The 16,794-nt window shown below is 42.1% G+C and overlaps 1 protein-coding gene across 2 annotated transcripts in view; it reads left to right on the top strand.

Annotated features, from left to right (window-relative positions):
* Window positions 1–1,454: 1,454 nt before the first annotated feature.
* The window catches only part of LOC117772536 (unconventional myosin-Ic-like), a 57,300-nt gene continuing 41,960 nt past the window's right edge, over window positions 1,455–16,794 (top strand). The window contains exons 1-2 of one of the 2 annotated variants that reach the window (XM_034603744.1): window positions 1,455–1,498; window positions 1,618–1,901. In XM_034603744.1, the coding sequence (XP_034459635.1) occupies window positions 1,812–1,901 (90 nt within the window). In that variant the 5' untranslated portion in view covers window positions 1,455–1,498; window positions 1,618–1,811. Of the gene's footprint in view, window positions 1,499–1,617; window positions 1,902–5,655; window positions 6,086–16,794 lie in introns of those variants that run through there. The other variant, XM_034603747.1, reaches the window with a different exon arrangement.

The following is a 16,794-nucleotide window of genomic DNA, read 5'->3' as shown; positions in this document are numbered from 1 at the left end:
CATGTACAGTATATGCATGTGGTGCACACTTTAACCATTCAGCTATCCGGTCGCCCCCCCCACCCCAGAATCCTAGTTAGTATACCGGGTGTCAAAGTTGAGCAAAGCCAGTCCGTCATTCAGCTCTATTACAGATTTGACATGGACCGGGCAGCTTCAGGGGGTTCATCCAAAAATGAAAGAACTGTCAAAAGTCCCATTCAATCCATCATTGTAACATAGTTGTAACATGGTTTGAAGTAAAAGTCTGATAAACCAAACTGGATCTCATCTCTTTTCTTTTCCAACAGCCTGATCATTTTTCACTGCTCTTACCTGCACTTGAAAACTAAAAAAGAGGTTTTCTGCTTTTTTCTACCTATATTAACACAAACCTATGTTTACTTGGGACTATCAACAACAACAAAAACAACCACCAAAAGAGATCTAAGATTGGTTTATATGAATGTTTAGCGGCCTTAAGAGTTTGTAATATAAGTTGATTCTCAAATATATTCCAATTGTGAAATATGAATAGTTTTTCTGTTGCTCCATCCTTTTACTGGACTTACACTCCCTCACATGGATCTCATGAATCCTCTCAGAGGTCCTGACCCCTCCGCTGGGATTCACTGGTCTAAAGGATATTTTTCTTTAGCTCCCTCCTTCAGCCCACAAATCATGATGATGTTCTCAAAGATGTCACATTGCATAATGTATACAAGTAGGTGGATGTATGCTGACATTTAGCAAACAGGAATGCAGTGTCAAGGACCTGGTTAGTCTGGTCTTCGGGGACAGGAAGCACGCTGCCATGAGAGCACAAGTTGCTTGTTTTGTTTTTAGAAAGCATGCTGTGCATACGCGTGTCTCTTGCTTGAACATCCTATGGGAGGCACATGTGGCTCTGCATCAAACAAACACACACACACACACACACACACACACACACACACACACACACACACACACACACACACACACACACACACACACACACACACACACTAAGTCTAAATCTACTGGGTGGGTACTGGTAATGTCATGACAGGATGCAACGTCTTCCCTAAGACCTGCCTTGTGCATATGAGCGTGTGTGTGTGTGTGTTGTCTGGTCCAGGGAATACTCGTATTGTGGGGACATGAACCTTTTACAGGGGTACAAGTCACCTTAAAATAATTCATTAAAGACATTAAGACATGTTTAAGTTTAGGGACAGGCAAGTATTAATTTAAGACACACACTATGAGCACACACTTTTATCCTCTAACACACACACACAAACACACACACACACTGCAGTAAGACAAAAGACACATATCCTCTGCATGTGACATCCATCTCGAGCAAGGCTAAGCTCCATATCCTCCCCATGATCCCTCAACCAGAGAGGCAACATCCTCTGGCAGCAGTGAGGGGAAGCTGGCTTCACTGAGACACTTCGCTCTGCAACAGGTAACACCCCTACGCCACAGCTAAAAACCTCTAATCATTACTCTCCACTCTTTTAATCCTAAGGTAAGAGCCCCCACTCAAAAGACAACCCGCCTCTCTTCATATGCATGTAGGGAGAGATTTATGATTTATTGTTACATAAATCTGATGAGAGTCAAAGTGTCCCATTTGTGCTTTTTCAGGTTTGTCTAGGGATGGTCTTCTTGGCACATTCACCCTGCCCTGAAACAAGGATTTGCCAACGGACCTGAGGGGAGAGGTGTAATACTTTTCATCTGTCTCATCTGTGGGGAAGGAACAGAAAGACAGAATCCCTTTTTTTTTAATAAACGAAATAAAAAAGGACGGGAAGAGGAAGGAGAGAAAAGCAGAAACAATGATGGAACTGACGATCCAACTTATCCCGACAGGGGAAATAATCCTTTCTCCAGGGAAAAATGGAGAACACTACTGCCACCACTGCAAGGTCAGTTCACACACAGTGTCCACATCTGGAGTCAGAGTTTCCCGACTCGTCCCTCAGTTCAGTGGATCTTTACAGGGCTCAGAGGGTATGTGCTGGCACAGTTGACGTTATAGGAATCAGCATCCATGGGGATGATGTTGGAAATCATTAGCACATTTAAAAAATGGTATATTGCTTCAATTTACACCGTTACCATTTTAATTTGATTAAAGCATAACAAAAAATACTGTGGTATGATTTAAGCAGTGCTCCCAGAATGATAAGAGGCATTATTCAGAGTTCATTACTTTTAAAAGGGTTAAATCTCCTTGTAATACAAACACTTTATTAGTAATTTATGAAAAGTCCTGATCCATGCAACATTGATAAGTAAAACTCCTGCAGACGAGATTTACATATGGCAGATAAGAAGCATTTCTTTAAGAGGTCAAAGATCAGTGTATGTAGAAAGATAAATTCCACATTAAAGGTGTCAACCTTGAAACATACTTTGGTAAATGCACGATGAATTGATGGGTCCACATTGTTGTTGTTTTTTTCTTATTTACACAGTTTATTAACAACGTTAGTGACTAAACACAGAAATCTAATGTCACAGGAAGATACTTTCAGTGCGTGTACTATTGAATTTTATGTGATCAATATTATCAACAACTGGTCCATTAGCTTGTAGCCTACTGTATGTAGAAAGGAGGCCTCCTGTTGGTGAAATGTAGCACTAACTCTGCAGTTCCCCTGCAGAGTTAGTGCAGTTTTTTAACAGTTTTTTAACAGTTAACAAAGTTAGCGACTAGCTCAAGAACAGAGTGTAGCATTTAGCAGCTAAAAGATACTGATATGTCTAACAGGTGGATTTGCAAACAGAATGTTGTAGTTTTAACTTTCATTATGAAACTTCAAATGAAATGAATGCCAGTGCTGATCCTTCTGCTGAAAGGCAACTGTTAACTCACAACTTGGCCATATCTAGAGAAGTGATAATGTGTCAGTGTGTTAAGTTTACAGCTTGTTTCCGCTGCCCCCAAGTGGCGTTTATACCAGGTTGAAGTGATAGGTGTGGTAACAGACACACTCTACTTTGCCCGAGCTCGCTACAGGGCATTTCCTACATTATGAGCATTGGAGTTTGTTTGAAAGGATTTAACAGACATGTGTATATACCAGGCAGGGAAGGTCAGATTAAATCATTCTGTCGTCTCTACTGCCGCAGGCTCTAAAGTTTGAAGTACTCACATTTTTAAATGTGGAAATTTTGTTGGCATGTTATGGTTTACTTATTACCTCAAAACCGTGTCCATGCAGGAACATATAACATAAATCGGTTGCTATAAAACATTTAAACATGTGCCACACACTGTATGTTTTCTTGCCTCATATAGGAGTAATAAAGACAGCTGATGTCTAATATCTATATAAACAGTATCTAAGGAATGAAGGGAGTGGGCTTTTTGTACCTCCCGTGGTAGAGGGTACCATTTGGTACAGTTTAGTGTGGGCCGACACCTGATTAGGATGTATAGTGAGAGGAATGTGGCGTGGTTAATGCAACCTGCTGTTTGCTGGTAAGCGATGATTGGGGAGTTGTGGAATGTACTGTAGCCTGGACGTGGAGGAAGCGACAAAGACATTCCAGTACACAGCATCACTTTTTCCCTCCTTCCTACATTCCTACAAGGTCAAATCACCCTGTATGTTTGGATGTGTGTGTGTGTGTGTGTGTGTGTGTGTGTGTGTGTGTGTGTGTGTGTGTGTGCGTGTGTGTGCACATGTGCAAGTTTTGATTTCACAATTTCTGTCTCCCTGCATTATTTATTATATTATTCACAGAAATATGGTGAACGTTGAAATCAAGCAGGGTTCTGAAAAGTAGGGGAATTTAAATATGCTGTTGAGGTAACTGACTCAAAAACAAGAGGAAACGTTGAATTTGTTTGGCTAAGTTCTGGCAGTGTTTCCTGGTCTTGGTTTGTCAGTTTGTTAGTGCAGTGGAACTGATAAAGAGTTGGAAGAAGAGGTCGGGGGTGTCGGTGTCATGACCGGCCTTTCCCTTCCAGTACAGTCTGTCTGTCTGACATTGCCTTGTCAACAGGATACAACCTGTGTGTGTGTGTGTGTGTGTGTGTGTGTGTGTGTGTGTGTGTGTGTGTGTGTGTGTGTGTGTGTGTGTGTGTGTGTGTGTGTGTGTTTGTTTGTTTTTCTGTGAATGCCATTGGTTGTGGGTCGCTGAATCAATCACCCCACCCTCCGGCAGTATGGACCTATTGCACTTCAGCTCGGACATTGACAGCTAGCTTACCAGCAGGGTGAGGTCACCTTCACATGAGCATGACACAAGTTGTGTTAGTCTGCAACCATGTCCGGGATGACAGACAGCTCTGTAGTGAAGTATTTCCTTCTCTTTCATTCTGGACATACCACACAGAAGTACAACGAGGATGCAATCTGTCATTAATGTCACTGAGGTCATGGCTGTAGTACCTAGCAACAAGCTTTCCAGTCTACATTTAAAGAGTTACACGTTGTTACATTGCTTTTTGAATGTGATTTATTTTAGGCCAATGAAAATAAAGACTGGATAGATGAGTCAGTAGAAATAAAAATAAGAGCAAAACATAATTTAACTAGAATGCCACTGAGATAGCCCCCAACAGTCTCCTTATAGAACCAGATTTAAATTCACTAGATCTGGATTTTTATTCTGGATCTGCACCAAATTGCACACACTCATGAATATCAGTCCCGTACACATGTTGACATGACATGCATTATCCTCTGAGAAATCCATAGAAATGTTTAAAAACGCCCTATATCACATTTTAAAGAAAGTGATCCACCCTCTGATACGGATCCACCCCAAAATGTAATGGCTTCTTCTCTGACCCATACTGCACCCCCCCCCCCCCTTAAAAATCTAAAAATTTGAAAAGGCATTAATGAGAGTTAAATTTATGATCCCACTTTTTCTGTCATAGAGAATTACAGTGGGTGAAATCATGGTAAAGGCACATGACCCCAATGACCTCCCTCACAGGCCCTCCAGTAAGTTAATAAGAATAAAAGCTTTAGTGTATTTTTAAAGTACATTTTTTTTAAGGATATAACGGTGGTCATTTATTGAAAATAAAAAATAAATTCTCAGCTCACAGTTTCAACATATTGCCTCACGCTCACATCGTCAGTGTGTGTGTGTGTCACTCAGTCCGCAGCGACAGAAGGTGCAGTGACGCCTCTTGTAACAGTAGAGGGTACGAGAACTCTTCCAAACTGATGTCACTGGATATTGTGGCACAGCTTCTTGCAACCTTGGCACTTTATTTTGCAACTGTGGTGTAATTCACAGCTGGATGACATCTGCATGTGGAAGAGATGGACTCGTATGTAGTGCAACGTCCCCGTCCAGATGTGGTTATTATTAATGAATCAATGAATGAATGTTTTTAAAAAAAAACGCCGATCGATGCCGCTCTGTCCTCTGACTTCTCCTGATATAATGTGGGGTTGTCACTCATGTCCAGCCTCGTGGACATATTTGAATAGAGTTTAGCTTCCGTGTGTGCAGATTGCCCCCCCCCCTCCATTCCTACGTGTATTATTGTTCCACATTAGCCTCGCACCAAACTCCAAAGGCTTTATCGTCCATTTTACAGTAAAATAACCGATCCCCGCTGAATTAAACCCGTGCTGGAGACGTGAGATGTGTCGCTGAACTTCCTGGTGGTGCAGCAGGGCAGTGAAAGAAAAGGAAGGTGGATATGACCACACCACTCCCATAGGAGGTGGAAGTCACATTGAAACCTCACACTACTTCCATAGTTGTTCCCATTAACACCAGTACATACAGTGTGGGGTGGCTGTGGCTGAGCCGGTGGACCACCAGAGGAGGAGGGGGTGCGGTCCTCCTGAGGGGCAGCGGTCTGGAGGGAAGCCTCGGCGGTGACAGGCGGTCAGAGCCCGCGGTGGAAGCGCTGCTGTGGGAGGGTCCGGAGGGAGAAACCCCGCAGGACTCACTCACTCACACACACACACACACACACACCCTCAGCGGCACCCTCCTCTGTCAGACACACACACACACACACACACACACACCAGTCACCGGCGGACTCACAAACCTCCACTCCGCTGTGTGGACGATACGAGCCCAGTGAGAGAAGAGACCGTGTTTGACCTCGGCTGTTTTTAAGGTAAGTTTCCCTCCTGAACACCTGAACCAGCGACTGTCCACGTTCTGTTAGCTCCACCGTGTTGATGCTATCTGTTCACTGGTCACTGTAATGGCGAGCGAGTTGTGTCTCTGGAAAGTTTCTGCTGTGGGATTTGTAGCATGAGTGACTTGATGTGTGCCATATGGCGATAGCGCTTCACCAAATTCCATTCAGAAATAGCACAATTTAACGCCGTGCGGCCGGTTAGCAACCGATTTACACGTGAAAACACGCGATCGAGGGCTACGACAAATCACTGACAGTCACCGAGGAGGTCTGCGTGTTTTTAACGTTTGAATGGTTTGTTTCGTTGACGCTATTAAAGCCTTTACACTTGACCTTCTCCCTGTTACTCCTTAGATTACGCCTCTCAGCGTGGAGATACTTCAGAGGTTATTGCGAACAAGCGTAGCTCAGACCAGAAGTTGACAACTTTATTTGGATTCTGTTAATGCCGATTTAAAGAATCCGTGCTATCTGTGGTTTCTGAGCATATCTTCCGTTGAATTTAAAGAGCAGTTGGCAAATAAAAATAAATGATGGGTATGTTTGAGAGACGTGTGGTCCAGGACCTGCAGCTTCCCTGTGTCCTCTCAGTGCAGTGTGGTGAACTTTCAGCCACGTACTGATTCGTCATGTCGCCTACAACTCCAAATCCTCCAGGTTGGGTCCAGTCTTTTTATGGACGCCAGACAGACACAGATTAAGACAGTTCACTAAATGGCTAATCTCACAGCCTCTCTCCCTCTCGTTGATTTAAAGTGCAAAAAAACAGCCACCATCTGTATTGTAGTGGTAGGTGAATAGCTGGTAATCATCTCCATCATAGGTGTATTGATCACTGAAGTGATGGCAGTTTCTTTCTGAAATGCAAGCAAACCTGTGTCCACAAATGAAAAAAAAACAGCTAAACTGACCTCATCCCATCCCCGAGTGCAATGTTTAAAGCCCCCTTGCAGTCTTGCCAGCAGCTGGCCTGACTTCAGCTGTCCCAGCTCTCCCTGAGAAAGTTACTCTGTGGATGTCAAAGGCTTTGTCAACAAGCCTGTCCACCTGTTAATGTGTGTGTGGTTTGGACATGAAGTAAACACAAGGGAACAAGGCACCTGGCATACCGTGTAAACTTGTTCATGCCAAAACATAGGCCCATAGGGAGAGGCGTGCAAAGAAATGAGCCAGCATCAGCAGGATATTCATCTGGGTTCAAGTTGCTTAGGGCAGCTGACCTGTTGCTTGGAGGTCACGTGGAGGGCAGGACCTCCAGGCACTCCGCCTGTCACTCTGCTGTAAATTTGATTTAAGCTTCTTAAGATGACAGCCGAGTATGTCTAATCCAAGAACATCTGTGGCCGTTTACACTGAATGCACAGAATATTCAGCGTGATAGCCCTGCACTATTATCCAGCTTGGAACAAAACGCACATCAATGTACTGTTGTCAATACGTTTTTACAAAGCAGATGCATGTGTTGTGGACTCCCTGCTGAGATTCACTTAGCTGCTGTTTCCATTGGACGGATTTCGTGCAGATGCACAAAGGCAGATCTTTCCCTCAGTGCTGTGCTTCAGGCTGTTTTTAGTCTCGACAGGCTGTGTTTTTTCATGGTATTTCTGGATCGTGGCTGTTTTGGTTAGAGTGGTGTTGGGAAATTTGGGATTAGAATGAGAATCACCCTCAAAGTCTGCCTGCTTCTACACAGTGAGTCTTTTTGCTATGTATAGATAGTACCCATGTAAGCATAAATAGAATAAAAAGGGCTTGTGAACTGGTTTTGTATGTTGTAAGATGCTCACATTAATGTAAGAATAATCAAACACAGAGGCTTATGATTGTCTTTTTCATTTTACTTGAGGAGGTTTTACAGATGAGGGAAAGTAGATATTTTGCTCCTACCCAGTTGTTTGACTATTTATCTGACTTTGCTTTCATTCTTATTGAAGTTAGTGGATTCCTTCATGGAAGATTTCTATCTTTACTAATCCATAGTTCATGGAGTATGGACATGTTGGAGAGGTAAACTGCTGAACTCCATTTTTGTGAAATTGAATGTGATATTGGACCCCTAACTTTGGACACCTGGCTGTCCCTGGACCCTACTATGAGGAGCGTGTCACTTTATTTAGTTTGACACAGGAACTGATGTCAACAGGGTGAAGGTTCTCCCGGTCATCTCTCAGTTACATGTTGGGTGGAACCCATAGGATACACCTGATGGCCTGGCTGTTAGCCAGACTCCCACCATCACCTCTACAACAGGAAAGACACTCTTGCATGCATGTCTTTTCATACACATGTATGTACTTGACCTGTGTTATCGGAACTGCTCAGCAGGGGATTTATTTCCACTTTCATGACCTTTTAGTGTGCAACTGTCATGTCAAACTAGTGGACATCAACACATGGCATGTCTGCTAAAGATACAGCCGCCATGATGAAGAAAGTTTACACCATACAAATGAAAGAAGTGGGCAAAACACTGGCCCAGTTTGTAGGTAGGAAGCCAGTGAGTAAGTGACTCCCCCTTGGCCACCTGCACGTACTTGTGCCTTTTTTGATTCAGAGATTTTAACATTCCTCTATTTAGTTTGCAGCGGAAAATGTTACTCTCTATATGTAGGGCCAATTGATGGATTTTCTACTAATCCCAGTGGGTAGAAAACAGTGTTTTTCCGCAGAGACTGAAAGTCTTTTTTTTTGGTTCGTTATATTCTTGTTCATAGAAATGTTACAAACATATTATTGAAATTAGTTATAGATGTTTTAGGGATAGTTCGATGTTTTAGACCATCCACTTATTTGCAGGTTAGCTTAGCTTGTGTTTTTTAAACAACTTCAACAAACATTATATAGCATGTTCATTAATGAGCTTTACAGATGCTGGTAGCTAGATTTTTTTTTTACCCTGCACTGAGCCAAGCTGTTTCCCCCCAGATTCCTGTCTTTTATGCTAACCACCTGCTAGCTGTGGCCATATATTTAGCGCACAGACAAAAGTGGTATCCTACAAAAAAGTGAACTTGTATTTCCCAAACTGTCAAACTAATCCTTGAAGAAGCCATTTATACTACCTTTTAATGGAAGAAGTGGGAGAGCGGGCAGGAAAAGGAGAAAAGGCGTAGTGCATACTAGCTTACTACTAAAATTGCAAAACTCTATGTATAACTTCACTAATGGGTTCTACAGCTGTTCTATGTCATACACATTACAGCCATGCCCAGTTTAAGACCAGGAATCTGTGACTACAGTGTGAACCCAACCATTGAGTTATGTGAAGGGCCTTGGACATGGAGCTCTGATAACGTTTAGTACTGATACCACACTAGACTAAGCCTAGAATAGGACTGATAAGGTCCCAATGCAACAGCATTTCTTAGTACAAAGTGGATTCATGGCCTTTGAACTTGAATAATTGTTAACATTTTATTGCCCAGCCCTTGAAGCTACAGTAAGAGCTGTTAAAAAGAACAGTTATATTTGAATCTATAACCATTTGCAGTATTTGTTGATCATGGGGGAATCTCCATCTGAGGTTAATGAAACAAACAGGCTAATAGCTAATATCTGATCTTGAAAAAAAAGACAGATGTCCATAATCTGATATATGCTTGGTAAAACTAAGGGATGAGACTGAGATAAGTCAAAGATCAGGCTAAGTCATGCATAAATTGATGTCATAATGTTGGTGGTTTGTGTGGGAGCTTGTTTAAATGATGACTACTGCTGATACAGACTGTGAGTACATGGGGAGTTGAGTCACACATTGAGTTGGGAATGTGTTAGGGACAATGGATGGGATGGTTATTGATTCTCAGCTCTGCCGGGCAGACATAGGAGACGGAGAGATAGGGATATAGGATAAGAAGCAGCATATACATAACAGTGTGTTTGCCTCAAGCAGAGATCTAGTGGTTGATTAGATTAAATCAGTGTATTCACCTATTTCAGTGTGCATCCATCTTTCTAAGGCTTAATTTCACTTTCACAACTTGAGTGGTTACGGAATATAAGTGTTCACCATCATGCACACTAACTTAAAAGCTGCTGTGAAAAACCTTGACTATTTGGTGTTGTAAACTGGTCTGAATTATAGCTAGGGTAAGTAATCCTGGAAAAGTTCACAAGAGCAGGTTACACTTGCAACAGATACATCCCACAACGTCCCATCGGCCCTCTCGTCAAAGCTACTCCCCGTAAACACAGGAACGTGCGCTGACCTTTCCGTCACTCGTTAGCTAACCTCTGGCTATCGCCTCTGCTTCAGCAGTGTATGTCTCTCCAGCTGAAGACTCCGGTCATGCACAGTGAGAGCACATTTCATTGGGTCTGAATTAAATTACTGGTTATGTTTATTACAGTTCTGCCACAGAACAGTTGACTTTAATAATTAATGGCTATCGGGATGTGTAGCGTATTTCAACAAATAAAATAAAAAGTGTTTTGGTACCAACCTTAGCTTTAAGGAAGTGTCAGTTAGATGCAAGCACTGAAAGGAATAGAGGTGTAATTTGATCTATAGTTGAATAAATTGAGATGGAAGTAGCAGTTGTGGTGGATGTTCTGAAATAAATTAACATTGTCTCAAGTGTGTAAACTAAGACACAGGCAGTGAAAGCAGTTCAAGTAAATCGAGTATGAACAGTGAAAGATTAAAACACTGTGAGCACTGCTGTCTTACTGTAGTTGCATCAGATGGCAGAATGTGTTGGGAATTCTACAGAAACACTTTGTAAGGAAAAAGAGGATCTAGTTGAATGGAGATAATGAGAGTACGTGTTTGGCAGTGAGTCAGAATATGTGTTACCTGTATGATGATGACTCACAGCGTTTGAGGGTGTGTATGTACAGTTTTTGTGTGTGTATGCCTGGTTGCTTTTAGCCTGCTGCTGTGGGCAGCTGCTTTTGCTTTTCCATGCGATTCTTTCCCACATCCCAGAGCTAGCCCGGCGGTAGAGCCAGCCCCGCCCTAAATGCTGGGAATAAAAGTGAGTGACTGAGTCCTACTTCTCTTCAGTATTACAGCCTTGACTGCTGTGGGACTGGAAACCACCCTGGAAATGAGTCAAACTCCATGCCAGCCTCACTGCCATTTTTGTACATGCAGTGTGTCTGCAGGATATGGGAAGTCCTCAAATGACTCATGAATGAATGCAATATGACAAAGGCTTTGAAAACAATCTACTATAATTTTCAATTTGTCTGCTTAGGTTTAGATTAATTTCCTCACTTACTTGCTGAACCTGTTCAGGAGTTATTATGTGATATAGGGATTAACCGTATATGTTCCCTTTATTCTTGAGTCTTAAAAGTAGAGTAGAGTGGAACTTAAACCTGCAGGACAATGGAGCGGCATGTGGTTTTTAAGGAATAACTGCATGTATCCTTGGCAATAAAATAAAAGCAGGCTTGAAGGGCCAATTTTAAGTCCATTTCATGAGTTTCTTGCTTTGCCACATTCTCATCTGACAGAATGATGTTGGCATCAGCTGAGACAATGAAACTGTTCATTCATATTTACCTGCAACAGTGCTGACTAGCTCACTTCCTAATCTTGTTCAGTTCTACACTGTCCCACACACCCTTAGCTGCACACCTTCACTCAGATTAACCAGATAATGACAGATAAGTGCTAATCCTATTTCACTTGCTCTTGCACATCTTCTGTGTACACTGCCAAGGCACACCCCCGTGTGTGTGTGTGTGTGTGTGTGTGTGTGTGTGTGTGTGTGTGTGTGCGTGTGCGTGCGCGTGTGTGCGCGCTTTGGGTCTATTTTTGACATTTTACCAGGACATCAGAGCACCACTCTTTAGTTTTTCCTGATGTTCCTCAACCGCTTGGCCCCACTTGAGTTAAAACAAATAATCCATGTACAATAATAGACTGATGTTTATTTGAATGCCTATTTAATGTGAGTCATTGTATTCCAGCCCTGCCTCTCACACATGGAGAAGACAGGTGGTCTGAGGAGGAGAAATCCCTCAGTAAACTGTGTATGACAATCCTTAAATAGACCCATGACACCTGTAAATATCTCCATGTGGATAAAATATTAGGAACACCTTTTTGTAATTGAGTTATACGTATTCACCACTTACAACCAGCTTATTCTTTGCCTGTTCAGCATGTTCTGATGAGTATTTGTGTTTTGTACACTCAATGAGTGTTTGATCGTCCCTCCTCCCTCTCCGCTCATCATTGTAATCATGACAAACTTACCTGAGCCCTCTGGATCTTGTACCACCTCATACCTGTAATTATGTCAGCTCCTCTCCTGTGTATGTCGCCTACCTGTGATTTTCCAACCGCTTCCAGACCATGCTGTCGACTGTTGAGACACACCCACACACTCTGTGTTTGTTGTGATATCACACAAAAGGGGAAAATCTCAGTGTTTGCTGAAACATGACCCCTCACACAAGCAGAATCCAACAGACACAAATTATCACCAAAGAAATTATTCTCTTAACATTAGTTCAGCAATTTTGTGTCTCATTTGTTATTGTTATTAAATTGTTGTATTTGATCAGATCTTATAAATACGAACAGCATAATATTCATATACAGGCCATCTGAATATCAACATAGGCCATTGAAAAGCCTAATGGTCGACCACTACTGAGCTGTTTACATTTTGTTCTCAGGATTCAACATAATTTAATTTTATAAAAAAGTAAAAAACAAACTCTCTGAGTGGGACAGCCAGCAGTCCACTAGTTAGCTCAGTTGCTAACAGGATATAGCTTACATTGACGTTATTCATACTAATCCATCAACTTCTGCCTTTAGCAATTATTTTCATCATGATTCTGTTTGGGCTTATTGCAGATCAAGAAGAATCCAGTTCTGCAATTCAGCAGGAGTTCTTTACTGAGTCTCTGTCTATGTGTGTTTTCCATAGCCTTTCCTATGGGGACAATACAGCAAACATCAGCATCATTTAGGCAGCCGGGAATATGGTGCTATTTAAATGCCGCCTATTCATGATTTAATTGTTAAGGTTATAAGGGCTTACTCTCTCACTCAGTACTGTTTGTTAACCTTTAACCAGGTCTTTCCATGGAGCTTTGATAACGTCAGCACAGTACAGGAAGGTGTGGCCTTGGACCTGGACAGAGAAAGAGAGAGGGATTTAGAGGAGAAGGACGAGGATTGACATAAAATAAGAGCGAGAGGAAGAATGTGAGAAATGGGGCATAATAGACATGTCATATAACTTGGGGTGGTGTTGTGAGGTTTAGAAACGAAAAAGGAAATATAGCATGAAAGCATCAGATACCAACACAAAGAAAGCAAAGAGAGAAAGCAGCCAGGAATGCAAACACAGCTGATGAATGAGATTAGAGTGGCTGGTGCAAATAAGAATTTGATTGATGTCTAATACTGATATCTAAGCAATATCCATCCACTCCTCTACTCTATCCTTCTATTTGATATTGAAGGTGGAAATCTGCTGGTTTGTATCCCGGAATGCATAAGGTGCAACACTGGGTAACGCCCTTAGTGAGCTGTAAATGACAAAGTTGACAAAGATAGTGAAGTGTATAAAGGACAGGCTGTCTTGGTGCCATGTGAAATCCTTATCAGACCACTCTCTCTCACTTGTAGTGTTGCGCTAACCTCCTGTGGAAACTGCTTCACTCTTTGGCTTAGGAGGTTAATATTCACCCGTGTTGTAATCTTTTCCATGGCTGCACGTCCTGGTTTTCCTGCTTTGGTTAATAAACTTATTTTCAGTTTGAAAAGTGTGTTTCACATTTCATTTTTAGCAGGATTAGCAACATTGCTTTGAAATTGCATTTTTGATTGGTTGGTCGTCCATCATCTTAATTTGATCCAGACTGAATCCACCTCATGGATTGCGCTGAAATTTAGTTCAGACATTCATGGTCCTCATGAGATGAGTCATACTGAATCTCCCCACCCTGCAGCTCTAAAGCAGGTTGACATTTTTGGCTGTAAGTGGAATATCTCAACTTCTATTTGGTGCCAGCAGCAGGTCAAAGTTTTCACAAATGGGACACTCTAGATTTGCCCAATATGTTATTCTGTCTAACACTTTTCTTTATGAATTAGTATATGCAAAACACCAGTGTCAGCTGTATTTAGTGTTTTGTGCTAATCAACAAATGTTGGCAGGCTTACACTCTTGACTATGATGTGAACATAGACAACATTATACCTGCTCAACATCAGCATGTTGCTTTGTCATTGTGAACACATAAGCACGCTGACTTCAGCATTTTGGTCAAAGCAGCCTTACAGAGCTGCTAGGCTGTAGACACATGTTCACTGGTATTAAGAAGTTTTTGTCAGACTTGCTCATATTGTGAAATTTCTTAAAAACTTAAAAACTGGCAATAATACAATTACATGGTCAGCATGTCAAACCCCCACTCAACCAGGATTTCCCAGTTGTTTCTTAATGAAGGTATTTCTGTCCTCAACACAGCTGAGTAAGTGGCATACCTCCTCAACAATCACAAATAATCCTAGGTTATACTGTGTGTGTGTGTGTGCGTGTGTGTGTGCGTGTGTGAAGGAATCTTCTGCTGGAACAACTGTTCATTTATATCCGTACCCAGTGGGATTAAATTGTTGCGGGTGTGACACTGGTGTGAACTTCACAGAGGACACAAGCCCATAATTTACTGTTCAATGTAAAATGGAAATCTTACAGTTTATTATTTATTGATATAGTTAAGAACACTGCACATACCATCACAGGGATTGCTGGGAGGATAGTGTGTGTGTGTGTGTGTTGTGCGGGATGTGTAGCTGACTGGTCGGTGCTGGCTGACCCGCAACATCCTTAACAGTAGTGTGTTTGCACTGCAGCATCATTTTATGATTCTTTGGTTTGGTCCAGTCAGAGCCTTCATTTCACTGGAAACTGTGTGCATTTGTGCATGTGTAAGTGGGAAACATTCAATGAAAATTATTTTAAAATTGGAGCTGAAGGTTGTATGACTGAAGTCAATGGAAATCCTCTCAGTAAAGCATCCAACATATGTTTGTGTCCCTCCTTTAGAGCAGTTGTGTATATGTCTCGACAGCCCAACCCTGTGTAATAAATCTCTGTGCAGATTCCAGAGATGTTACAATTAAGTGTGTGTCTGAGACCGAATTGCTGAGCTATCCTCTCGTGTTGGGAGATGGTCTGTGTTAAGTTACTTTCTCCAGAGATTCCTCTCAGAGTTGAAGCAGTTCGTGTATAAACTCCCATCCATTTGTCAGTTTTAAGTTGGATCCTGACATGTCAACAGCTCTTTAATGAGAAACCGATGGTCTCTGAGGAGCCATCTTTCCAAACTGTCACACTTCCTCTCAATTCTTTACTGTCTTTTCCATTTTTTTTCATCTTTTTAACAAAAAGCTCTTGCCTCCGGTCCAAGCACTATATGTTCCACCCAGCCCCTCTGTGTGGACAGCTGAACACTTCTATGTGTGTGTATGTGCACATGCAGGTGTGCACACCCCCTTCCTGTTATCTAAACTACAGATTAATACCCCCAAAATTAAAATAGAGGGAAATGACATGGAAGCTAAAGAACAGAGGCACAGATGGACATAAAACAAATGGCTTTAAAATAATGTAAATAGGGAGGAAAACATTTATTTATTTTCTCTAATGGTCTAGTTTTATTTTGTCCTGTGGCTCAGCTGTTATTAATGTCTAAGCAGCTAAGAGGAAGTGCTTGGAGTAAACAGGAAACTGACTGTTTGGAAGTTTAGCAACTTGGTTCAGGCTGTTATGATGCTGTATAATAACTGTGCTCTGGATACATGTTGATAGGTCCCACATTTTTTACAGTCACTCAGCTCTGATGAAATACTACCATGTTTACTTTGTGCATTCCTCACAGTAGTGGCTGCATGTTGTTGTCTGCATGGTGGCCCTGAAAGCATGAAGAAAAGACACTATTCATTTAAGAACACATAAGCTGCATTAACAACTCCTCTCCTCTGTTTTATCTTGTTAGTGCAATCGCAGATTCATTCATTCTGTCTGAATTTGGATGTGTTTTGTACGTTTGGATTTGTTGTCTTAAGTTGCCATGTGTTGATCTCAGGGCCACCGTACGTCTATCATTGCGATTACTTAGAAGTTTGTCTATCATTGGGAACATGAAGTTGATGATTGGATTATATAACTAGGCCCAACAGTCCCCCTATGAAAGCACATTTATATTAAGTAATCCAGATTCGGGTCTGAATCATGGGCTGGGCTGCAGAGTGCAGCCAGGCCAACATTGTTTTAACCTACAGCCAGCGCTCCTCTCCATATAAGGCCTGCTGCAGATAAAATAAGACCTACAGGCCCTCTGTCCATAGGAGTGGAGAGTAGAGATGTAAAAGAGACAGAACAAGTATAAGAAAAGATGGGGAGGTGTGGAAAAGAACAAAGAGGCAGTGAAGGACAAGTGAGAGACCGGACCAGTAGCAGGGAAGATACGCACTGCAGGTAGAAAATCGTGGGAACATGGGTTGGAGAAACAGAATGTTGACAATGTTTTGAGTTCCTTCCCTCAGCAAGTCACCACCTGCCCTGTAGACTGGGAGAGTAGAGACTCGCACACACACTCGCCCTGATCTGTACCTCAACACAGGTTCATCACAGAGGTCTACAGAGAGTTACTCGGACCTCTTTATCCTGAAATGCAGTGTGGATTGGGGGACTTTATATAGACAG

Source organism: Hippoglossus hippoglossus, chromosome 13 (assembly GCF_009819705.1).
Source record: "Hippoglossus hippoglossus isolate fHipHip1 chromosome 13, fHipHip1.pri, whole genome shotgun sequence".
NCBI lineage: Eukaryota > Metazoa > Chordata > Actinopteri > Pleuronectiformes > Pleuronectidae > Hippoglossus > Hippoglossus hippoglossus.
Note: the sequence above shows the minus strand (reverse complement) of the source record. Positions and strands in the feature narration are given on the sequence as shown.